The 27,075-nt window shown below is 30.7% G+C and overlaps 2 protein-coding genes across 2 annotated transcripts; both read right to left on the reverse strand.

Moving 5' to 3' along the window:
• Positions 1 to 3,710: 3,710 nt before the first annotated feature.
• Positions 3,711 to 10,178, reverse strand: LOC114395121 (aspartyl protease family protein At5g10770-like). Its single transcript, XM_028356828.1, has 3 exons — positions 9,928 to 10,178; positions 6,023 to 6,472; positions 3,711 to 4,875 (listed from the first exon to the last, which is right to left on the reverse strand). The coding sequence occupies exons 1-3, from the start codon at positions 10,118 to 10,120 to the stop codon at positions 4,046 to 4,048; spliced, it is 1,473 nt and encodes a 490-aa protein (XP_028212629.1). The 5' UTR covers positions 10,121 to 10,178; the 3' UTR covers positions 3,711 to 4,045.
• A 10,044-nt stretch (positions 10,179 to 20,222) lies between these two features.
• On the reverse strand, positions 20,223 to 26,210 carry LOC114397467 (zinc finger CCCH domain-containing protein 18-like). Its single transcript, XM_028359510.1, has 4 exons — positions 26,033 to 26,210; positions 23,912 to 24,220; positions 22,369 to 22,429; positions 20,223 to 21,486 (listed from the first exon to the last, which is right to left on the reverse strand). The coding sequence occupies exons 1-4, from the start codon at positions 26,156 to 26,158 to the stop codon at positions 20,504 to 20,506; spliced, it is 1,479 nt and encodes a 492-aa protein (XP_028215311.1). The 5' UTR covers positions 26,159 to 26,210; the 3' UTR covers positions 20,223 to 20,503.
• Positions 26,211 to 27,075: the final 865 nt, after the last annotated feature.

Genomic DNA, 27,075 nt, shown 5'->3' on the forward strand with positions numbered 1-27,075 from the left:
ATTCGCTTACATCATGTGGAAATTATTTATCTAATGATGACACACAACCGGCAACAAATATGAGCAATTTACATATTGACGAAGACGATGATGATGATTATCTTGTGTCTAACTCATACGTTGAAGAGTCTTTAGACGAAGATGACAGTGTTAACTCATCATTGTCAACACGTTCCATCATTAAATATTTTTTGATTCAAATCTAATTTTTTAAACGACAAACCTGTGTCCGAGTGGTTTATTTTCTATGACGGGAGGCGTCCTCTTTGGAGCTAAGGTTGTGCATCGTTCCCATGCCCACATTTGGATTAAAATGCACATACCTCCGATTGATTTAACTTTGTAATCGGTGGCGCTGCACGTCTCTCTATATAAATACGCAAGCACGGCAGGTCCCCACGCGTACGTGCTGCACTGTTCAAAGTCACGTAGAAATTGTAGGTACCTTAAGGAAACTCTCTGGTACTACTTTTGTTAACAAAGAGGACACCTCCTATGAATCGAAGGATCCACGCACGGGTAAATCTTTGTAATTGCTCAACGTTACCCTCATCAATATTTATGTGAGAAAAATGGTGAGCCAACTAACTTAATTTGACGACACTACCTTCAATTTTGCCTTCCTGTGGTCTGACTCCTAATCATTCTTCACACAAATCGGCCCAAACAAGATTTGTTGAACCAATTAATGGTGCCCCGTCAGTACGCAGACCTAGTAAAACTGACACATCTTGGAGAGTAATGGTAGTCTCTCCGCATCTCAGGTGAAACGTGTGGGTTCCAGGCCTCCATCTTTCAATAAACGCACTAATTAAGGCCGCATTTATCTTTAGGTATCCCATCCTCATGATCCAATAAAACCCACATTGCCAGAAACAATTTCCTCTAGTATTTGTTTTTCACCTTGATACGTCGGGACTGCTCGCCTGATGTGTAGTTTTCTGTCTGGTTCCTCATTCCAAACATGTTCTGAAACATGCTTGGGTTGCATCCACAACACGTGACTATCAATTGGACCAGACCTAGTTTGTATACTTGATGAGCATGACGACGAAGATGTCATTGATCCTACAAAATAAAATATAATACAATTAATTGACAATAAAATTTATACATTAATTATACATACACAAATTAAGTATATTTACAAAAAATTAATTAAAATAAATAAGAAATTATATTTTTTAAATTTCAATAACAAAATATATTATACAAATAACCTAATTCATATATATTCTATAAATAAATTAAATTACAAACAAATATAAATTTAAATATATAAATTAATGACTTCAAATAATTACGCGTAAAATAATTTAACATACAAAATCAATAATTTCAAATACGTAAAACTATTCTAATTTAAACATAACATATGAAACTAATAATAATAACTAAAAGTAACGTAATATAAAAAATTTAATTCTAACCTAATTTAAAATTACTAATTTACACTACATAAAATTATTCTTAATCTATCATAACAAATATTTAAACTAAATGTAATCTACTATATACAAAATTAATGACTTCAAATAATTACGAGTAAAATAATTTAACATACAACATCAATAATTTAAAATACCTAAAACTATTCTAATTTAAACATAACATATGAAACTAATAATAATTAAAATTAAAATTAACATAATATAAAAAATTTAATTCAAACCTATTTTTTAATTAATAATTTAAAATACATAAAATTATTTCTAATCTATCATCAAATATTTAAACTAAATGTAATCTACCATATACAAAATTTAAACTAAAGCTAATCTAAACTTAATACGTTATGGTACCTAAAATTATTCCTAATATAAAATTTTTAAATTATGGTACCTAAACCTATATAAAAAGTTTCAACTAAACTTAATCTATCATATAAAATTATTCCTAATTTACCATATAAAAAATTATTCCTAATTTATCATATAAAAAATTTAAACTAAATCTAATATATCCTATAACATTAAGAATTGAAACTAAACTATACAAAATTATTATCTTAAACTACTTAAACTATACAAAATTATTATTATCTTACACTGCCTACCTAAACTATACAAAATATTATTATCTTACACTACCTAAACTATACAAAATTATTATCTTACACTACCTAAACTATACAAAATTATTATTATCTTACACTACCTACCTAAACTATACAAAATTATTATTATCTTACACTACCTAAACTATACAAAATTATTATCTTACATTACCTAAAACCATTTTATTATCAGAATATAAACATCTATATAAATAAAAACATACAAAAGATTCAATATATAACTTACAATTTTTTTACGAAAATGGAAGAACACCAACAAGAACAGCACCAACCAAGTACTCTCTTCACACAATATTTCTTCACTCTGCAAACTCGAAAACGCAGGCTAAAAATTGAAGGCCAAATGTAGTTTATAAAGAAAGAAGAAGCACGAAGCGCCAATGGCACCAGCGCCTTCAGCAAGCAGGAAGCGCCAATGGGAATGGCGTTTCCCTACACCTAGGCTGCCTAGCCCTGCACTTCTGCTGTTGTTGCTGCTGCCTGACGGGACAAGACCAGTCAAAGCGCCAACACCACTGGCGTGTTGCAGTTCATGGTCAAATCGCCAATCCGGATTGCGCTTTTCTCCAGAAAGTGACACTTACCGGCCATGCATCAAGTCGCCAGTTCTACTGGCGCTTCCCATGCAGGGTACGTGCAAAAAGAGCACTCCCTGGGAAATACCTCCAAAACAGCTCTAGTTTGAGAATTTCTTTCTAAAAGAACCCCAAATAGAAAAATTTGCCCTTATTTGTGCTTATAAATGTGTATTTTTTTCTCTCTTAATTCATGTTTTTTTTTTCTTTTCATTTTTAGTCTTTTGACATTATGAGTTATGACAATGTAACATTATACTGATGTGACATTTGGTGCCATTATCTTTAACGTTTATGCAATTGACCTTGACGGGTGCTTGGTCATTGACTTGGCCAAGTCCATTTTCGTCCATTTTCTTGCAAGCCTAATAGGAAGGTTCCGAGTAGAGGACAAAAATTGGAAATTAGTGGGACAATTTAGATGGTTAAGCAGGATGTAGTGCTCTAAAGCCACTTTCCCTAAAAACGAGATGTAAAACAGCTTCCCAATTAATTAATGAAAATTTTCTTTCCTTCCCATTTACTCATAAATTACATTTTTGTTATAAACTCTCACTTATACAATAAAATTATAATTGTGTTGTGCATTTTTTTTCATAAATCCAGTTATACAATAAAAATATATTTTCATTAAAATAATAAAAATGTAAAAAAATTACAACAAAATCATAATTTAGATGCATAATTTGTGCACTGTGGGAAAGATTGTTTTTGAAATTTTCAAAGAAGATAATAGAGATCAGTAGAAACCGTGTTGGGGCCAATAGCTTTCCCCTTCCGCATATTGCAATCCCAAGCCCAAAAGGCACATTCGTAGTCCGAACTTTGGGAAGATTTAAAATCCTCAGCGTAAATGGATTCCCACAGCCATGACATATTAGGCAAATTGTTGTTCCCTTACAAGATCTTTTACTAAATGATGCTGTGATTCAGTGATTTTTTTAATCTATTTGCAATGTGCAATCATATCATTTTTTTTCTTTGACAGACATTGTCACATGAACTAAAAAACAAAAACCACCATCACAAAGATGATCAAACTAAATAGCCAAACGAAATAATCCAAAACAAGACGTTTCTGCTTTATTCAACAAACCTTTAATTAATAACAAGAACAAGTTTACATTATTTTTTTTCATCTTACATATGTACAATTGCAAGCAATCGCACAGCTTGAGAGTCATACATATTTCACCTCCTCCATTCTTCTACAACATTATATTATATGTTTTCCAACAATTAATCACTATTTAATTTCCCCCACATTATTGTTTTCCCTTTTCTATTTCCACTGTTACATTATGTCATGACAACAACAATAGTAATAATGAAAGCCTAGAACCAATTAAGATTCCTTTGTCCCTAACTAGCCCAAAGCATGTTTAATCATTAATCACTTGCACCCACCAGCACCAAACCCAATTCTCCCACCTCCAACATCATACACAACCTCTATTGTTCTCTGTTGTACGTTCCCATATATAGTAACATCACTATCGTCACCATTTGCGGCAAAAGCCAAACAAACCTGCTTGGTACTCGCCACGAAGAGTATACCCTGTGGAGGCAGCTTCACCGTGACGCCGCCGGCGAACGAAAATTCTATCGTGGGAATGGAAAACACCTTGTAACCACTGAGATCATAACACGTGTCGAGGATGGAGAGTTCCCCGGCGGAGGGGTATTTTGACATGCCTTGACGGAAGGCGGATCGGAGGGCGGCGTAGGCGGTTGGGGGGAGGCGGGTGATCACGGTGCCAGAGTCGATGATTGCACCGCCGGTGGAGAAGGTGGAGGAGGAGACTGGGAGTTTGACACCGCCTACGGCGATGGCAGTAATATCGAGACCGTAGAAGGAGGAGCCGCGGGAGATGGTGGAGAAGGGGGTGTACTTGAGGTAGCGTCCTGTGGCGGCGGGGCCAAAGGAGAGGTGGCCGGTGGAGCTGGAGGTGGAGGGGAGGCAGTAGGAGAAGATTTTACGGTATTTGGCGGCGGTTTGTTGGACGAAGGAGATGGGGTGGCGGCCGAGGCCAATGAGGCCGGCGGAGCCGCCGAAGAGGCCCTGGTTGTTCTGGCCGCAGCCGAAGAGGAAGTTGTCGACGACGTCGGTGGCTGTCACGGTGAGGCGCTCGCGGCTGAAGTAGCCAACTGAGAAGGAACTGTCGCCGTACTGGATGCCGTATATGCATGCCTTGGTGGATGCGGAACATCCTGGATCGTTTCCTGCATGAAAAATGAAATCATATTTAATATAATCAAATTAGTTTAAAATTAAGATAAATAACTATTTTCATAGATGTGCAGTGTGTATTGATAAATTTATCTACAAAAAGTTAAAGATTAGTCCCAAAAGTAAAAAAGTTACATTTTTATGATGTTCTATACATTAGGGTTAAAAATAATTGTTGATCCTTAAAATTAGGTTAAATTAAAAAATTTAAAGTAATTTTTATAAAAATAAACAAATATATATTATATAAAATATGTAAGTTTTTTTTAAAAAAAAAAAGAAGTTAAAAGGCATCTACAGTTTCTCACATGTGTTATTCTATTTTCACATAATTAGGGATTAAACCCTTAACATAAGCTTAAAAAGCTCAAGTTATTTGTCATTTGTGTCATATTTCATGAGTAAAATAATATTTAATTTAATTGATCAAGAATGTAAAAATCATAAATCAGGTATCAAAATTCAATTCTTATATATAAGCTAATTACTGTTAGAGTGTGATTTTCTTACTCAGGAAACACTTGAGAGGAAATTTATCGTAATATTGTTTACTTTTGTGACACAATATATGAAGTTATTAACCAATGCAATAGCTATCTTTTGAAAGTAGGAGAGTATGCGAAGTGGTTAAGTCAGTGAGCTTAGTCATTATTTGAAATAGTATTGACTCGTTGATTCATATAAGTTGACCATTGATAGGGAAGAAAAAAAACACCTTTAATTTTCAATTAGCAGGGAAAATCGTTTTCTAAAGTGGAACCAAGTTATTTAAAGTTTTGTCTTTATTGAATAAGTAACAAGTGGGAATACAAAATAAGAAAAAAAATCATTTTTATAATTATTTAGTTTAACAAGTTGAAATATGAGACGAAAGAAAAATGTATTGCATTTGTATCAACTCAAGTAACTCAAACGGCCAAACATCTAATTAAACATTGAATGTATATTTGGATAAGTCTATTTTAGAATCATCATATTGTTTTCTATCTGAACATTTAACTCAATGGTATCAAACACGCAAGTCCCTTAGCAATCTTGATTCAAAATGTTTCTTCTATAAAACACATATAACCATGATTTTGTTGGTAAGTTTTTCCAGCACATATAATCATCTTGAAATGTTGAGAATCAAATATTTACCTGTAGCAGTAGAGAGCTGAGTGCAGAGGGCAGATGTACATGTAATATTGGAATATGATGTAGACTTTGATGGATCAAATATTACATCTTGCTGCTTGTAGCAAGAACGAGCACAAGGTTCACACTGAGTCCAAGTGAGATCACTGCCAGTGTCAAAAATGAGTGACAAGTCCCTCTTGGGTGTCCCAAGACCCACAACCACAAAGTAATTTCCAGACCCAATAAGGCTACCAGATTTGGCTGGTAGGGTAGCTGAGTCCAATTCCTCAACACTACTATCTTGGCCCAAGTTCTTAGAGAGCCTTGAGTTAATGTACTTCACCCTTTCTTTGTCTTGGTTCAGAATGTCACTGTGTGGTGTTGTAGACTTAGCTTTGCCATCATGATCATTTAGTTGGGAGCATGGCCCATGTTTGTGTACCACTTCTAATGATGCTTTTGTTTTGGGACCTGAATTACAGAATTGGACAATTAGTGGTGCTAAATCATTGATGGTTAACCATCATGCTAAAGCGAATAATAAACTTGATGTAACATAATGATTTGACTTGAAAAGAGAGTGATTGAGAGAAAATATGGAGTTACAAATTAAAGGACACCAAATTTTAGTGATTTTGTAAAAAGTAAAAAAAAAATCAATTATATGTATTCATTATAATTATTAAGTTTTCCATCAATAAATATGTTTTACATTTTCTCAAGTACATCCATCACCCTTAAGATTTAGTAATTTTTTCAAGTAAAAACATTTAATCCTTAAAAGGTTAAATATGTGTTTTAGTCTGGGCAAAAAGGTAAAACAAAAATAAATTATTTCTTTTTTAACTTTTATTTATGAAAATATATCATATCTGATCTTTGCCTCATAAAAAAAATCTATTTTTAATTCCTCATGCACGTATAGAAATAAGAATCAGATGTAACACATTTTCATAAATAAAAGATAAAAAATAAATAATTTAACTTTTAAGATATAAAAATAAATATTAACCTGTTTTCAGGAAGAAGAAAAAACATATTTAACCTTAATTTTATATTTAACTCGTCACTTAGTGCAGGTGTCTCATTGACAATTTTAAAAAGAAAGCTGCATATATAGGAAATATTGTCTCATTGCCAGTCTTATATTGGGTCGGTTAACAAGAACTATCACAATTAGTGGGTGTATTTATTTATTATATCCACAAAGTTTTCTTCTATTATTAGTTAGGTACAGCCGTGAAGAGAATTAAAATAGTAAAATACCACATAATTGAATTAATATTAATTTTGCCTAAATGAAAAACTTTTTTTTTGAATTTATGGGTTTCTCGCTAACACACATATTTTATTGTTGGAATGAGCAGTCAAATATAGTTAAATTCTTTAACTAATTCAATGAGTTCGTGGGTCACTAGTGCTACACGTCTAAGTAAAGGTGCAAAACTATCATCAGACAGCTACATATCACCTAATTTTTTTGGCTAATCATAGTTATTTTTGCTTGGAGCCTATCTCTCAAATAATATCATGCATGCACTTATAATTAAGGCCTAACTAATTTATCAATACACATGTTCATACTAATTTTTTAGGAAAAAAATATTTTGTTATTTTCCCGTTAAATTCAGTAATTAATTCAAAGCAAAATGGTTACTTATATTTTTTGTTATGGAACATATGGTTAAATTAATTTCAAGTTGATATTATATAATTGGTGTTTTGATTAAAATTTAGATCCAAATCAGAGAAATAAATATACAACCCAACTGTAACTCTCATTCAGTCATTCTCACCCTGCTGTGTAACAACTGTATCCCCATTGTGTTAATTAAATCATTGAACAAACATTTTAGTTTTCTTTTCATGTTTATTCTAATTGGAAAAACTTGTGGAGTTAAGATTCCATCTTTATCATCTCATAAAAGATCTTTTGGCCAAAATTTTGTCAATTTCTTCGGCAGTACAAAAACCTACGACTTCGTCTTTGTACCTTAAAGTTTGACATATATATGGGTGGGTAGAAAAACATGATGTTTTACAAGTAAAATAATTAAGCCACTTTTTTCTTTCTAATTAATTTATAATGGGTTTGGGGGGTACCAACCGTGAATGAATATTGCTTTCTTCGAAGACTAGTTAACAAAAGAACAAAATACAAAGTCCAGAAGTTCAATTATGTTCTTCAAAACTTTTGGATTGTTCATAAGGAAATTTCATCGACTCTTCATAGTCACAAGGCTACTAAAAGTGAGTTTCTGACCCGTGATCATATGCGTCTCATAGTCATAAGCTTAAGTCCTATCATATATAGACATATCATATATGATTGCTGACCCGTGACAATAGACTAAACAATTTGTCCCTATCATAAATTAAGGAGCAAAAGAGGTAAAAAAAAATCACTTTCCAATCGTAAAAATGGTCGAATATGTAGAACATATATGTTTAGTAAAATTAGTAGATAAATTAATTGAAATCTGAAAAATAATTAGAAGTTGAAACCTGAAAATTTAGATGTAAGTCGACAAATTAGCTGACTAAATTAAATGTATTTAGCAAAATTAAATTTTAAACTGGTTGATAAGTATAAAAGGATGTAAAAGGAATTATTTAATTATATAATGATAACTTCAAATTTGGTAATTATATATATTTTCAAGTAATGATCACTTTTCATATTTTAACTTATTTCAAATAATTTATAATTTATCAACTTAAACTTAAGGATAATATTTTTATTATTATAAATTTGGTCCTTAAATTTTGAGGATAAGAACACCCATTATTATATACTCTTTCTTATGATGACACGTACTTTTATTATCATTATTCAGGTTGTTTTTTTACATTTTCAATAATACTTAAACTTATTAATCATTTAAAAAAAATGTATCAAATTCAATTTTTTTAAAATATCGGTTTCAATTTTTTATTTTTTATATTAAAAATTCTATTTTCACATGAAATCTCAATCAACTACGCATTATTTATTTTGATGTTTTTTAAATTTAGCCTTTTCACTCTAAATTTAAGATATATATATTTATTTATTTTAATCAAATTATGTATATTAATTTTACATTATATATTTTTTGAAATTTCCATTCAATTAAAGATATTAGCCAACTAAAAGTGGATTATTCGATTAAGAAATAAGTGATTGGTGGCTAGCTTTTTCTTTCCCTTTATCCCTCTCTATCTCGAATATGTGACCATGTGTGGCATTGGTGTGTTTCATGGAATATTTTCTGTGACAAATGACAATTTTGTGACCCTTCCTTCGTGCCACACGCCAAAAGACAACTACAGTATAACTTAATTGGCACAGTTACTCATTTGATCTCTCTTTCATCCAAAATTTTCCAATTTCCCCACTCAGGCAGTTGCAGGATTTAATTTCTCTGACCTCAAAACGCCTAGACTATATAGAATGTTTTATGTACTATATAGCATTATAAATATACATATAAAAATAGTATAAATTAAGTAGCAATCATCCATGCATGTTAAAATATAGTCCAATATAGTTTATATACTAATAGGTGCAAAGAATTTCTACACTCTTAACCAGTCAAAAATCGTCATATACTCATTTGTGCAAGTTTTTAACTTTTACAAAAATTACTTACAAAAGTCATTTCTAACTTAATTTAATTGATTAACACGGTAAAAAAAATACATTATTGGAGCATAAAAATTAAACTCAACTTATATGTAGTTCTTTATACAGTTTTAACATTGTTCTTCAACTAGAATCAGAATTTCATCTCCATAATCAATGTTATGAAAGTTTACATTAAATATTAACATAATAAAATTCTAATTGTGATTAGAGAACATTTGCATTAAAAAACTTAAAAAAAACTACATGTTCACATCAATTTGAGGGGAAGAGAGGGATGCAGAAGGAAAATTGAAATGACCTTTAGTAGAAGAGCTGCAAGAAGATGAAGGAAGGAGTGAGCTGAGGTGAACAAGATGAGTATATTGATGAAGATTGTTGCTTTCTGTGTCCTCCTTTCTTGCTGCTTGAAAGGCAAAACTCTTCTCCAAGGAGGAGAAGAAAAAGAAAACAGCAAGAGAAGCTAAGAGAAAAGAAGACATTTGAATGGTCATGCCAAGAGGTAAGAATAGCTAAGTCTAGCTATACAACTCACTCTCTGTCGTGATGCTTGGCCTTTATATATAGGCTATTTCATCAATGGGGGGTCCAATTAGATTATCAATTCTTGCACGTCACTGATTAAATATATAGCAAACAACACACTATATCATTAATTTTGAGCTTGCTTATTCATTCCTTGTCAAATGTCAATACTATTGCTTAGCAATCTGTAGACAAAATTTGACAAAATTGACCAAACAAAAAATGGAGCACACACGAGTATTTTTGTCATTTCAAGCGCAGGCCCGTGTTTTGGTGCCTAATTTATCATGAAGGAAATTAAGAACATTAATGCTAAGTGGGGGTTGCCTTGGGAAATTTTCCTGTGTTCAAACTTTGAATAGCTAATCTGTGGCACTTGTTGTGCGTATAGTTGTCATTAATAAATCGTTCTGTTGAAAAGAAAAGGGCATTAATGCGATTCACACTTAATTATATTCACTTTGACACATGTCGCTATCTCGCCCATCACCATTAGGATCGGTCTAGTGATAGTAGAATTGAAATACTATGCATGCATATGAGATCGTAAATTTAAACTTCAGTGTAATAATTATATATAAAAAAGTGATATTTTTTTTCAATTATGATATTTTTTATTTATAAGACTCAAATCAAAGATTTTATTTAAGAATATCGAATCAAATAAACTAATCACTACAAATAATATTTTTTTATCAATAATTATACTTTACAATAGAATAATAGTGACATTTTTATTATAATAAGTACTTTTAAAGTGAAAAAAATATGGTAAATTAAAATACAACATAATATCTAACAAATTATATTCTAAAAAATTTTAATCATTAAAAATTCTATATATACAATTTCTGCGAATTTGTCGAAAAGAAACTTTGACTAACAAAAAAAAAAGATCAATTAATAAAAGTAATATATATATATATATATATATATATAATTCATATCTAGAGTAATCATGTCGTCTTCTTTTTTTTAATTGATTCGGATGCTAATATACAATCCTTGTCCTACGTAGAAACCACTATGTTGAATGGATGTGCAGCACTCGTGACCTTCCTATGTCTACCTTCAGGCGAATGGAGAGATATTGACAAAACAACCCATTAAACAATTAGGTTCTTCAAAAATATCATTAATCATTTGGAAAACAAGGGAGTTGGTTAATTCTCAATTTCCATCTCATCGCCCACTTTTAAGAACCTTCAACGAATTGATGAACTCCATGACTAACTCCACTTTTACTAACCTTCAACGAATAGGATCCTATTCTTTCTTTTAAGAAGGTTAGATTTAATAATGTTGAGGAAAGAGGTCCATAATTTTTGTTGTAAAAAAGGTCTATAATTTCATGGCCTTTCTCGGGCCTACATATAATTGAGGAGTACAATGCAAAAAACCAATTGGTGAATGTAAATTAAAGCTAAAAGGGGGTTTCATAATCAACTTAACTACTTGATAAAAAGATTCTGGTGATACCTGTTAATGAGAATGACTCATGTTAATTATCAATGAAAGAAATATCTCACTCTACACGCCTACCATCTTTAGCCACTAAAGCTTCAAGATTATATATATCATGCTAGTACGATTCTGGCTAAGCATTTTGCTATTTGATTAATTTGGTTAGTATTATGGCTATGACATGAATCGTATATTGATATTGCTTGAGCTAAAGCTCTTAGGCTATATCTATCTTCTCTCCTTTTTTATTTTGAAGTTTATGAAAAATTCCTTTTTAATTTCTTAAATTTTCTTTAGTCAAATCTTTTTGCGTGTATCATACACATGTCCCTTCCGTACCTATATCTTTTTTTTTTCCTAGCTTAGCACAATATTCTATGTGGATTGAGAAGTTACATAATGGAAGTACAGAATAGAGAGGAAGTTACTGTAATTTCTTAAAAAAAAATATAATATACACAAATTTAATATTTAGTGTTAAACAATATAAAAATAATTACACAGTCTCCTCCACCCCCAAAAATCTGTTTAAAAGTTCCCTATAATTAATTAGTTCTTGTTGGGTTCAGACTGTGAAGTCATTATTACTTTATATATATATATATATATATATATATATATATATATATATATATATATGATGTCATTAACCCCATTGGATGAACTCACTTTCCTTAATTAATTTATTCTATAGAGTACCGGAACATTAACTTTAAGAAGAAAGACACTCAACCAGCTTATTTAAATAACTTTGAGTAATGATACTGGCATAAATTTGCATTTATATACATACTCCAATGCTAATTCATTGAGTAATACTTAATGTCCTCATAATTTATCTTTAATAGTTTAGATTGTGCATTGTTTGATAATTGTTTTTGAGCAATTTGATAGGCAGCACACCTTTATAACGGCTTATCTAGATACATCATAAAATTCAACTTTTGCTGTCCTACTCATCTAAATTTTGAAGTTTTTTCAGATAAACACGATTTAAAGAATCTAATATACTTCTTATTTCTTGCTAAAGTTCTTCCACTAGATCCAATTATGCAGGTGCCAAGTTCATTTTATAGTGCATACTATGGTTTTACTTTAATAATAATAATACTATTGTTATTATAATATGTCACATTTTAATTATATTTTTTGTTTTTAAATTCCAATAATGTTATCCCATGATGCAATTATGTCATCTTCCTTATTTTCAATTGGAAAGATTATATGTAATTGCCTTCTACCACTTGAGGTTACTATAATATTTAAAGAAACGTTTGTAAAACTAGCATTCTGGAAATTTATTGTGCAAATTTGACATAATCGTTGAATGAAATTACATGAAACACTGTTTAACAGTATATGCTAGAGTAGAATTTGAAATGTTATTAGGATTGGACCGGTCATTAAACCAAACGTGAAGACAATCGTTTAAGAGTTGGTTCTATCGAGATTGAATTAGTTTTAATAAAATATATTTTTTAATATTTTAATAATATTAAATAAAAATAATATAATATACATAAATTGAGAATAATAAAAAATAAATTTCACTTAAAATTATCATAAGTTATAATATTTTTTCTTTTTTTGTTTTAAAACCAAAATTGTCATTTTGAAAGTAAAAAAAAAACAATTTTAAGTGAAACCAGTTAATCCATCAAATTTATCGATTTTTTATCAAATCAGTGATCTTGAACCGATTTAAGGAAACACTGATTTTAGAAAGTATTGGGGCAAAAGTATCAGTTTAGGGTCCTTTTTAAACTATTTATTAAAAGGAGATTGTTTTCAAATTATTTATCAAGGGGGTCTGTTTTTATTTGCATTGCGTCAAAATCAGGGACGCAATTCAACGGGGAGCTAACATGTGGCATTGAGCTGTTGTGCCAAAAACTTTGTGTAATGGGTTGCTACAACTACAGTGGCGCAACCACTTCTGGACAAACTATGTCAGTGTGTATAGTGTTGACTTTCGACAGTGTGTGTTGCTATAGTTGCAATGGTGCAACCACTCTTGATTTTATTTTTTCTAGATCTTCACACTCGGTTTTATTTGATGGACGTTACTATATAGTATTTCTATCCTTAGAAGATAAAATGTTCTTATGAGGGCATGAGCCCCGTATTGTTAAAAAAAAAGTTATTTAAGTGTTATAAATATTATAATATGTCCCTCAAATGTCAATTATTGTCCTACTGTAAAATTGTTCACACAGTTTTTGGGATCAAAAAGAGAATCACCACCTAACCCGCTTAACTTCTCTTGCACTTTGAAAATTGGAATCACTATTTTTCTTCTATGCGTCCCACACGTATCTTTTGTAGAATGAAGTCTAGATTGAAAATTACTAATTGATTAAACTAATGGATATTCGTTCCACATTAACAATATGAGTGCTGCTATTTAGCACGAACAACCTCTACATGAATAGCATGAAAGTAGCATTCAATGGTTTGAATTTTTTTTAAAACAAATATTGATTGAATAATTAAGAAAATAGTGACAAAAAAAATTATGATCCAGTTATAGAATTATTATTGAAGATAATTTTTTAATCATCTAATATATATATATATATATATATATATATATATATATAATTCAAACTTAATATCGCTATTTAATTTGAAATAATCTATTTATTCTTTAAAATATTGGTCAAGTCACTTAAATTCTAACTTTCAAAAAAATTCAAACTTCAATGGTTTGAATTTTTTTTAAAACAAATATTGATTGAATAATTAAGAAAATAGTGACAAAAAAAATTATGATCCAGTTATAGAATTATTATTGAAGATAATTTTTTAATCATCTAATATATATATATATATATATATATATATATAATTCAAACTTAATATCGCTATTTAATTTGAAATAATCTATTTATTCTTTAAAATATTGGTCAAGTCACTTAAATTCTAACTTTCAAAAAAATTTCATATTTTTGTTTAATTATAAAACTATCATTTTAATTCTTAATTTTGTAAAATGACAATTAATAATATTTTTAAAAGAAATCAAGCAATAAACTATTTTACAAAATCAATACTAATTAGCTGATACTTATAAAAATTTAATAAAGATGTATTGTTAGAGTAAAAAAAAACTAATTTCAATTAATAAAAAATATTATAAATATAACTTTTAAAATAACTAATTTTAAAGTAAATAAATGTATTATATATAATGATTTGCACGTAGTTAGATGATATTAGTGTACATATTATTCATTTCACTTAAAATTAAGAGAATTTCAACAAGTAATTAATGTATTGAAGTTACAATATAATTATCTGATAGTATTTAAGTTTTATCTTTGATGTAAGTAATTTTTTTACCACATCTTGCTTATTTTTAGGTTGAATTTTAAATTATGAGATGTCTTAATTTCTTTTTATGAAACCGAGTGTAAAGATCTAGAAAAAATAAAATCAAGAGTGGTTGCGCCACTGTAGCAACACACGCGGCCAAAAACAGTCACTGGCCGTGTAAATAAAAACAGACTTCCCCAATCAATAATTTGAAAACAACTCTCTCTTTTGATAAATAGTTTGGAAAAAGATCCAAACCGGTGTTTTTGTCAAAATATTGGATCAGCCATGTGATCAGTTTCTAGTCAAATCGACCAATCCGGTTTAGATTTCAAAACAGTGAGAATTTTTGAAAAAATAAAAATTCAAAATAATAATATTGAAGAAAAAGTTAAAGAGTAGGTGGGGCCGAGGGGGCTAGTGGGGCATACTCTTGGGTATTTTTGTGCAAAATAAAACAGAGAGAGATTGGCTTGAAAAATAAAAAGACTGAAAATATGAGAAAGTTCTAAGTCAAATAAAAAGAGCTTTAAAAAATGAAAATACATTAGGCCTCTAATTTTTTTTATAAAAAAAACGCATAAATCTAGGCAATAAATAAAAGCAAAACCTATAACCTCTTGAGACCTAAACTTGAAATACAAGTCCAGGCTAAATATTGAAGACAAGTAACTATTGGATCAAATCCCACAATAAGTGTGGGGAAAAAGTTAAAGGGTATATAGACAAAATCTCCATGAGTTTAAAGTTATTTTTATATAAACAAGTAGTTTGATTACATTAATCAAGGGATTGGTAATAAAACTTATGAATTTAGATTCGTTGGCTCAACAAATTAAGGTTAGAATAATTTGTGAATTGATAATAACATAATTTTATTTATATGAGCAATACTCATTCGTTGGCTCAACAAATTAAGGTTAGAATAATTTGTGAATTGATAATAACATAATTTTATTTATATGAGCAATACTCTTTACTACATAAAAATTATTAGTTATCTTTTTCATTCTGTAATTCAGATTGAATTTTCCAAAACAGTTGAACATAAAAGATTGAATAATTAGGAAATTAACATAAAAACAAGTAATAAGCACAAAAGAAGAACAATTAAAAAAATTATTTAATAAAAAATGTAATTACATTAACTCCAACGGAGATGGAATTAGCTATACTTAGCCATGGGAAAAGAAACTGATGAAGAGAAAGAGTCTTGAGCATATAAAGCTACCACACTCTTGTTCTCTCCCAAAAGCTCTCTCTTGTACTCTACAAATCCATTCCTCCTTTTGATTTTTAGGGTGCTTTTAAATCAACATCTACATTAACACTTTGATAAGTTCACTTAAGTAAGCTTAACATAGCTCTCGCATAAGCAAATATAACATGAAATTAACTTATTAGCTTGCTTAAGCGGCCAAACATGGCTTGCTTAAGTGAGCACAATAATTTTTTCAGGTTAAGACAATTGACTCACTTAAACAAGAATAAATGTCTCGCTTAAGCAAGATAAACATCTCTCTAATTTACACATTTCATCTTCTCTTACTAACTTGGGTGTTGGAATCCCTGTAGGTTTCTCATCAGAATTTGGCATGCAAAGACCATTGAAGATTCTTGATTCCAACTCAAAGATTCCTAATCTCGAGTTTATGCGTGCTAAACATTTTATTACCGAATGTTAATAGCTCAAAAACAAGTGATTGACAATTGAATAGAACACAAGTCATTAAAGAATTTATAATGTATATATTATATAGCTTAATTAGTACACATAACTTAAAAAGGAAAATTTATAATGTACATGACATACAATGTATTCAAATTCAGAATCACAACATTGATCTTTTTTAATTAAAAAAAAACACAGAGATTCTCATTCTCAAGCATTCAAACTATTTTTGCAATACCCAAATAATTAAGATAATAACTGAGAGACAGAATTGCACTTTGTTATACATAAGTTGTACTATATGTTTATTGTTGTAATGCAGCTTGAGGGATTCTAGGGACTTGTGTATCTTACTTGTCATTATCTACACCAAAATGAGTGACTGGCCAGCAACTAGCAAGCATGCTCTTCTGATGGGCCGGTGGACCTCACAAAGCCCTCCATTCATACTTGTGCTTGCTTTATAGATTGGAATCTTGCTTTCTCGTGGACCACAATTCGTTATTGAAATATTATTGTTTGGTGAATTAGTGCAAATTAGCCGGAATCTCTTTATATATGTATATATATGAATGTGATTTTGTTGGATGTAGGCCACAATACACACTTTCTTGGAGTAGTGGAAGAAAGCTGGAATCTACACAAAACTCACATAGATAGAAAGAAAGAAAGAAGAGAGGAATTGACATTAGTTATTCTCACCTTTGTCATTTCTATAAGGGGGTCCATTACCATGTGTGTTTTCTTATTATCCCCCTTAACGTTTTCTATGTTCTAGTTCAGTAGTTCCCACTCTGACTCAATCTCAAAGAAACTTCTATGGATTGATGACTTGATGTGTAGTGTGGCTCCGACTTATTAGCAATCAACAATAAAAGCTTTGATTGGACTTTGAACGTAGGAGATGAAAGCAACAAATTGGTTTATGAGACGATTACCATTGATTGTGGCGTGATGATCTACCAAACTTGGAAATGATAAAAGGCAAATGAATTTCAGAGGCAAAAGCAATTAAATGGCTTCGGGTACTTCAAGCTAAATATTGAGTAAAAAAGGGGAAAATCCTATATTGTGAGCTTTGTAACGATCCTCTTGGACTTTTAATCAGTGCATTTAACGTGCTATAATACATTTTTTTTATAAAAAATTTTAAATTTTAAAACAAAAAATAATGCAAACTCTTTTGTGATTATTATAAAAATGAGAATATTTTATTACAATCAATAAATTAAAATTTTTGGTTTAGATTGTGTATCTAATTACAAATCTTACATAGTTTTTTAAAGATGTCACTTGATCTTTAATTCTAAAAAATAAAACTGTCTTAGATTTATAATTGAATGCATAACATAAACTGTTAATTTTAATTCAATAGTTATAATTAAATATTCCAATTTATCATAAAAATATTTTTATTTGATAGCCCTCTTACATGTACATAGCGTCAATTTTAATCTAATAATTATATAACTATGAATATTGCATCGAAGAAAACGACAAAGTAATGCAACGTTGAATAAAACAATAAATGGCAGCAACATCTTATAATTATGATCATTATGCTCCTAATTAGATGAGTACTAATTAAAAATACATTATTGTATGAATCCAGTCTAATTATTTGTCAAAGATTTTTTTAAATGTTTGACTTCAAATGTGTAGATTAAATGAGCTAAGATTGTTACAACCTAATCAAAGTTTTAAGTTCAAATGCTAGATATATAATTTCATTAAATACTTGAATAAAAAAATTATTGTTTATAATAATCTTATTCAACTTTAATGGGATTTTTTTCTGTGAAGGATATTTCTCTATATATTAAAAAAAATTACTAAGGATATACTTCTTTTATATATCCCAATAATTTAATATCGAGTTAAAAATTATTTTATATAATAAAGAATAAAACAGTAATACCTATGTATATTTTTAATGTACTAAAGTAAAGGATTTCATTTGGTGTATCAAAAGAAAAACAATTAATGTTATTTATATTTAAATTGTGAAGTTAAAAGTTCAACTTCAACTTCATTATAAACAAATTAAATCAAATTGTACACTTATCAAATTTGTAATATGAATTTTTTATTATATTTTATAAGATTGTAAGTAACATTTTCATTTGTTCAGACAATATCTTTAAAACATTTTAGTCACAATTTTATTTAATAAAACATTTTAATTCAAAATATAATAAATATCCATTTATCAAATAAATTGTGGTCACAAATATTGAATTCGAGTAACATGTTAAATTGGATAACCAGTAGTTCCTATAGAGGATAAAACGACAGATATCGTTTTGGAGTGAACTTAATTGCCTTTTTGAATTATAGTTGGAGCTTGATATCACTCAGGACAAAAGGGTTGCTGTCATGGCATCATGAATCACCAATAATTATTAGTTCTCGTGATTATTATTTCATGAATCGTATGTGTTTTGTTAGTGCCTTATAGAGGCAATATATATTGAACTTGCAAAAGCTTAGTTCACACTCATGGGCCATGTAAATTTTATAAGACTACGTCGTGTCTATGTTCCTAGATAACTATATCTTGAACATGCCAACATGGTTGTCCATAGGTCAATTCAAGGTTGCGTGACTCGAAGGTTTGTGGTGTCAGTTTGCATTCCAACATCCAAGAAGTAACGGCCACCAATGTCCATGGCCATAGTTTCATTATCACCAATCAAGATGTAAGATGTTATGATAAAGTTAGCAAATTAGCCTAAATCATCATCAGAGAGTAATTAGAGCTAACTGACCCACAAATACGTTACAACTAACCACTTATGACAAAATCATTATTTTAGGTTGTCATTGGTTAAAAACATAATTTTGTTTATAATTAATCCTCCTCATAAAATTTGACTGAGAATCTTTAATAGAATTTTTTATTTTTAATTATATTTTTTTTCATTTATAAAAATTCAAATTTGAGACTTACTTAAAGAATCTAAGATTTATTTTACACATATTCATGAATTTTTTTCCTAGTATTTAAATTTTTGCATACATGTTCTGTGTGAGTTATTGTCATTGCTTATTTTCCCACTTCTGGGACAATAGGAATAGAAAAATAAATGATAAATATTGAAGAAACAACTCGCTAATATATTACTTCAAGCTGATACAAATTATGACAAAGAACTGTAATACAATCAATAATTTAGAGTATGTTTGGATAAAAGTTGAAAGAGTACTTCTGCAAATTTTAATACAGAAAATTAAGAAGGAAAAATAATTGCTTTGAGAGCATTTTTTTTTTTTAATCAAAAGGAGTGGGCTAAGGCACCCAACAAGGGTTGACATCCCAACTTCCCTTGAAATATATTGATTAGAAAGCAAAAAAAGAACAAAACACTTGGGAGGATCAAAACATACCCAAGGAAAATCCTATCGGAATCTATAAGCTGGGAGCCTTTGCCTGTTCCTAAGGAGCTTATGAGCAACAAAAGAAAGGCAGTGAATCCTACCAAAAATGACCAATGCACTTAGTCCTTGATAAAATGGAAGATTTGAAGCTCTTCTGGAATTGCCAAAATTCTATATTAAAATTATTGGAAGCTCCTTGATAAAACTTAGTCCGTGTGTTATACTCTCCCATATTGAGTCTATTTGGTACTGAATTTACTTGTTCTTGTTTCCTTTTAAACAAGGCAAGTAAAACTATTCAAAACACAAGGACTCGATACAAAACTACGTGCATACATCATGCAATTGAATAATTGCACAACATGTACAAGGTTGCATACAAAAGTGCAATGTACTAATATCTTAGTTGAGCTACACATTTTGAAATCTCCTTTCTTTTTACTCTTCATTTTAAGGTCATCAGCATAAAATAAAGACATATTATATCATGCAACTAAAAACATAACTGAGTCTTGACTCCTAACTAAAACTTGAGCCATCTCTTCTCTTTTTCTTTGCTTGTTACTGAATTTGAGGCAGAGGCATGAACTGCTTCAGCATCTGCCAAAGCCTTGCGGGTTTCATTTAATTTTCTCATAGCACCCTCATACACAGCCTTCTCTTTTCTATTGGCATTCACAATGTGCTCAAGCTTTTCAACCCTCATCTTCAAATCCTTCACCTCTTCCTCATAAGCAACCAATGCCCGTCTATCCACCTTTTTACCTTCCTCAGAACCTTTACTTTGCTGCTTCTTCATTGATCCACTGCCAAAAGCCTCACTGTGCATTGCCAGGTGATTGTTTATTAATGCAAAGACATCTGATGCCGATTCTTCTTCCTCTTTTGCTGCACGATTCACTTCTGCAAATTTCTTCTCACGTTTTCTTTTGCCACCTCGGCTCCTTTTCTTCTTGCCTTCCTTCCCTTCCCTTTTATGAGACTCCAGTGCGTGATCTAAGGACTGCTTTGGTGGTAGCACCTTCACTGGTATAGGGTCCAGCATTCCCTGACCGGTTACACCTAAACCCATTCCTTCTCTGTACCCCATATTAGCCATCATCTTGGAAGCTATGCCTCTAGTGTGGTTCTCCCACGTGGCAAATGTTGCAGTTTCGGTCTGAATACCTCTCCGTAGGTTGGTACTCTCCAGAAATCCTAAACCTTGTGGTTCCTCTTCCTCGTAGTCACTGGAATCAGATTGTACTAAGCTGGAATCGCTCTCCAAGTCACTCATTTCTGCATGCTCAGACAGCGCCATTTCTTCAGCACCAACTTTCACAGAACTTCCGTTGTCTCGGAAAACAACTTGTCCAACTCCAGCTTTTTCGTCCAAGGACTCGAGCTCGGCTTCTCTCCAAGTGCCTGCATTTGCAGTTGAGACTGCCCATATACTTGACCCCACAAGAGACTGCTTCCAGATTGTAGGCACATATTTCTTAAGAGCAGACAATTGAACATCAAGTCCTGTAGATGCAAATATAAGTCATGATATACAAAACATAATATACTAACAGAAAGAAAAACAAAAACAAAACAAAGAAGCAGATTGTGTAAAGCAGCAATCACATATATTGGAAAATAAGCTTATGGGTATACAAAGGCTGAAAGCATACAAACTACCATTAAAAATCAGGTTTTAAAGGGTGTTCTGGATCCAAACGTAAATTACAGGGCTTCTAATTCTTCAAATGTTAAAACATGAATCAATTGGATTAACAGTACTAAGTTTGTCATTTTTTTTTTGCCTGATCCCCCAATGTTATTGTGTCTTAATGTATGTTTTAAGAAATTTAGTAAAATATCTGGAAATGATTCAATGAGTAAACCTCTGAATAATTTCACCCAAGATGCCATAAACATTAAAGAAGAAAAGGATTACTATTTTTTCATCCAAAGTAAAAAAAGAAAAAATACCAAACACAAAGCACATGATAAATCTAAATGAACTTTAGATGAAGGTTGCAATGATTACACCAGCCTCATGTAGGTGAAAGTACACTAGCCACCTACGTACTTTAAAATGTTATACAAAATTGATATCTCATAATGGAAAAGCATCATAACAAAAATGTCACAATTTATTAAAAAAATCCCTTAACATGCTGATTGCTGAAGTTATGTGAACACTCTAATAATTAAACCTTGGACCCTTGAGTTTATTCACATGAACTACTCCCCAAATCTTAACAAAGACTTGACCCAACAGGTTCTCCAAGACACTAGGGTCCAAATGTTCATTGAATATTTGCACTTAAAAGTTAAAAGTGCAAGTTAAAAAGTCAATTACAAAGAGGTCTATGTGATTTCACCTCTATCCAATTTTGTTCAATTTGCTCAGCAGCTTACCATGTGATAGGCGACAGTTACTACCAAATCGACATCGTTGTTGTAAAAAGAACTTGCACATCTGCACTTTGGCGTTCTAGTATTAGTACAATGATAAGAAAAGCAATTGATTTGATTGAATAATTTGGAACCAAAATTTGGGAGGAATAACAATGTTAAGGAAAACTTCTTCAAATAAGTAGCATTTTCATATTACTTCACTCACAAATATTTTATACATATAATTTTCAATCAGAATGACCTTTCTTGATTTACATCATACAAGGAAATTAATGGTAGTTGAGGATGCTTTGAATTCCTTGAGATGGCTTGTAACTAAGATGGTGAGATAAGGATAAGAAAGAAACACAGAAAGAGAAACATGAATATGTTGAATTAAAGGGCTTTGTAACTTCCAATTTTTATAGTTAGAAATATCTCATTGACTGTGTAATTGAAACCTCAAACAAAGAAGTTTCATTTTCATTTAAAAAAAATTACTGTATGAAACTTGTTTGGAATTATTATTTCTTTAATAACTAAATTCATTTCAAACAGGTGCTATATGTATTATATAATATTTAATATCATAACATATCACTTCTAATACAATTTGTAAATCATTCAATTAAAACGATTTTTTCTTAAATATTGCAGTAAAGTTTTCAAATCACAAGAAAAAGTTCAAAGCCAAAAATAACAAATAACAGTTAGTCTCTGACTTTCATGAGCCATGTCAGGATTACCAATCAACCATTAACACAACACTCATGTATGTTATATATAATACATGTAAAATAGGTTGTTAAGGTATAAATTCAAATATGAACAGAAGATCCTAAACTGTCATAACATCAAATCAAGAACAAATGTCCACAGGTCCACATAGAAGTGCAATTGTAGCATATTATACATGTTGCATCCGAATTGGAAAGAGATAACAGTAAAAAGATGGAGGACAAGGAATACATAGACCAGAAAAAGAAAACCAAAACAAATACACAGACAGAAGTCTGAGCAATATGATAGGAATAATATAATAAAGGGAATGCAATTTAAAAGAAAAATCCCCAATTATCTGATTTTTCTGTGTCACTGGTTTGGTATTTGAATTCAGAAACTAACATGCTGGAAGATACATATTGTATAAGGGCCAGCACTTGACAGGTATTTACTGAAAATTCCTAATTAAACTATGACAAAATGTACCTAATCACTTTCAACTTTTTGAGGGGTGGAATTCAGAGGTATTGGAGACAGCATACCTTATCATTTGACCTTCTTTTCTACTACTACATAAATCCAAGGAAAATTGAAAATATAGCTTAATACCCATGACCTACCTGTGTTGCCCTAATTTCCTTATTTATTAATTGAATTCAATCCCAAATTTGCCAAACTGTTGTTATTTCAAATTCCCTTATTTTCTCATAATTAGTTACAGTAGCAAGAAACAAACAGGGAAGAAAAACTAGTAATTAAAAACTTAAAATAGAATACCATTTGTCACCAAATTATCTAAGAGAGAAAATAGGCATACTTGACACAAGATAATCTTACATACCAACATATTCTCAGAAGTAGGAGTAAGAAATGAAACTTTTGCCACTGCATTATCCAACTGCACCACTTGACCATTGTACCAACGTCCATCTTTGTGACGGAATCTACATTTAGATCCAACAGAATAACACTTGTCCTCTAATGGCTCTGGTTCAACATCTGTGGAATCAAGGGGCTCCACTTTCTCTTCTTCAGTAAAAATATTAGTGTTATGCAGCACTGAATCTGCTTCCTGTAACAATCGTGCACGTTTTAGGTGAAGAAGTCCTTCTTCTGCATCCTTAATTGCCTGAACAAGCTCCTCATGAACCTGGGATATCAAACAATTTTAAGAAATTTAAGTATAAAACTAGCCTTGGAAATAGTAGATTGGTTGACATAATCGTGAGGTCAAAATCATGCTCTAGATCATAGAATCATACAATTCAACATGTTGCACCAGTTTCTGTGGCCCTGATCCCAGGTAGAACACAATTTGTGTAGAAACTTGAGAGTGGGAGTAAGAAGAATAGAGAGAGAGATCGAGAGCTAATTTCTGTGATCTGAAAAATCAATACATTGATTCTGAGTCTCTAAACTTAGAGACTCTTATTTATATCCTACAGACACAGGCTTCTCTGATTAGCCGACTAATCTACAGTTACAGTAACTGCCTCAAACCAAGCACAGTTGTCATAGCAGAAACCTAACCAACACATACACAGTAATTAGTTCACGCTAGACATACAACCTTGGCTAAGCTATGTCACTATGCAACTGGGATGATTAACTTTGACTGAGTTCGGAACTTCTGGGCTGCGTCACTTCAACTTGGACCGAGTTTGGGGTTTTCTACTTCCCCCATGTCTGATTAATGTGGGATGTAGCTCAATTTACTCCGGTTGTTGTTCCCCAGTTGTACTTATTTACTATACATAATCTCCTAAAGTGACATCTATTATGCATTTTGAAACAGAACATACTTTTAAAATGTTAGTTAATGTGAATTCATTATGGCCTGTTTGTGTTATTTTATATGTATATTATACATGTGTGTATATTGTAGAACATAACTTTACATAAATGAAAATGATCATACCTTAGTTTTATGATAACGTCCCACATTTTAGGGGGTCGTTTGATTCAAGAAAAAATTGTTTTCATTTTGTTTCCTATTTTCTGATCTTATACAGGAAAAAGTAAAAACAGAAAACAATTGAAAGATGATTTCACCGTTTCCTATGCAGCCTTCTGAAAACAGGAAATAAAGTGAAAACAGAAACAGTTTCTCAAACCAAACAGTCCCTTCTTGGCAAGTTGGATTCAATATAACGTCTACAAGTCTGACAACCTTAGCAACAATCCCATGGATAATAGCTCACTAGCTCAGGGCAGGACAATGTTCCACTAGAATGAAATAACTTTGTTAATTATGCCGATGCAGCTCAGCAGATTTAAAATAACAAACAACATTTGAGTGGTTGCAGTATAGGCTTTGCTTGCCTAAATGCAACACCTGTAACATGTACATAATACTTATCTTCTTGCTGCTAATCCCAATCCTCAATATTCTGCCTTTTTGGCCAACAACACGACCGAATTCGACAGACCAGCATAAAACCTTAAACATTTACACCCATTTACCATTGCAAAGATAAAGTATCTAGTAAACTTAATTCAAACAAACCAAAAAAAAGAAAATATTGAAACCTAACATTTTTTTGTTCCCCCACAGAAATTCTCCTTCAGAAGCAATTCTATTCGAAGTACCATTAGGCATTAATTGTGAACAACTCTCCTAATAGGGATTCAGTACTTGGTTACTTCATGAGAGACTAACCCCTTCTGTTAGATTCAACTACGGTTGATTATTGAAACCCAACATATTTGGCTGCATTTCGTATTCACTCCCACATGTTCACAGAAAGACTCAATCTTAGTTTCTGGCTGCATTTCGTATTCGCAGAAACAAATTGCCCACGACCCAAAATCACATAATCCAACAAAATTCTTAGTTTCTGACGCGATTAAGAAATGGGAAATCGAACAGGGCCAGAAATTTGAAAGGGTTATTGAAAAAATCAAATGTTGTTGATTGAAATGTGTGTGTGTGTGTGTGAGAGAGAGAGAGAGAGAGAGGTACCGCCAGAAGTTCAGGGTTAGTTGGATCAGAGAGAAGAGCTTGACCGATAGCAGAGAGAGAATCCCTTTGCTCTTGCAATTGAAGTTCCAGTTGATTCTCAAGAACCCTCTCTTCTTCGCTACCCATTGCCACCACCAAATTCAACCACGTTACAACACACACTACTATAAGATACCCTACAAATTATATATATGGTTTGAAACAAATATTTTCTTTTTATATACTCCCTCCGGTATCGGTCTCGAGGAAGAAAAAAAAATTAATTCACACTAATTAAAAAAAAATAGTTTATAATTAAAAATTAATATTTTTTCTAACTTATTATTCATTGAAATTTAATATTAAAAATAAAAATAAGTCACTTGAACTAAAACATCGATTAAATAAAAAGTATTTTAAAAATAATAACAATGAATCAAAATTAGTTCAATTTTTTTATATTTGAAATCCATAAAAAATTATTATTTTTGAGATTAGTATATAATTTATTTATACGTGACATATATTTGTAATTTTGTATTTTATAAATAAAAACTTAAATACTAATTTGATCCCTTAATTATTTAAAATATATTTAATTTGATTTTCAATTTTTTAAAACACCAATTAATCTTTCAATTGTAAAAATTGTATCAACCAATTTCTTTCCATCAGGTTGATGTTAATGGCGTTAAGTTGATACACGTGACATGTGATATGACAATTTCAAGTGAGTGTAAGATAATTTTGTCATTCAAATTAACAGATATGGCAAAAATGACTTAATTAATGTTGAGCTAATTTTTACTTGACATATTTTTTACTTTTTTTATAAGGCTCAAATATCAATTTATTTTTTAAATTATTTAAAATGCCTTAATTGGTCCCTAAATTTTAAAATGTTTTAATTAGATCCTTTAATTATTAAAATTATATCAATTAAGTCTTTTTTGTCATGTCTATTCATTTAAGTGACAAAACTATTTTACATTGGAATTGTCATGTTGTATATTCAACTTAATGTCATTAACATCAAATTGACAAAAACAATATGAAATAATTTG

This window comes from Glycine soja, chromosome 18 (genome assembly GCF_004193775.1).
Source record: "Glycine soja cultivar W05 chromosome 18, ASM419377v2, whole genome shotgun sequence".
NCBI classification, from domain to species: domain Eukaryota; kingdom Viridiplantae; phylum Streptophyta; class Magnoliopsida; order Fabales; family Fabaceae; genus Glycine; species Glycine soja.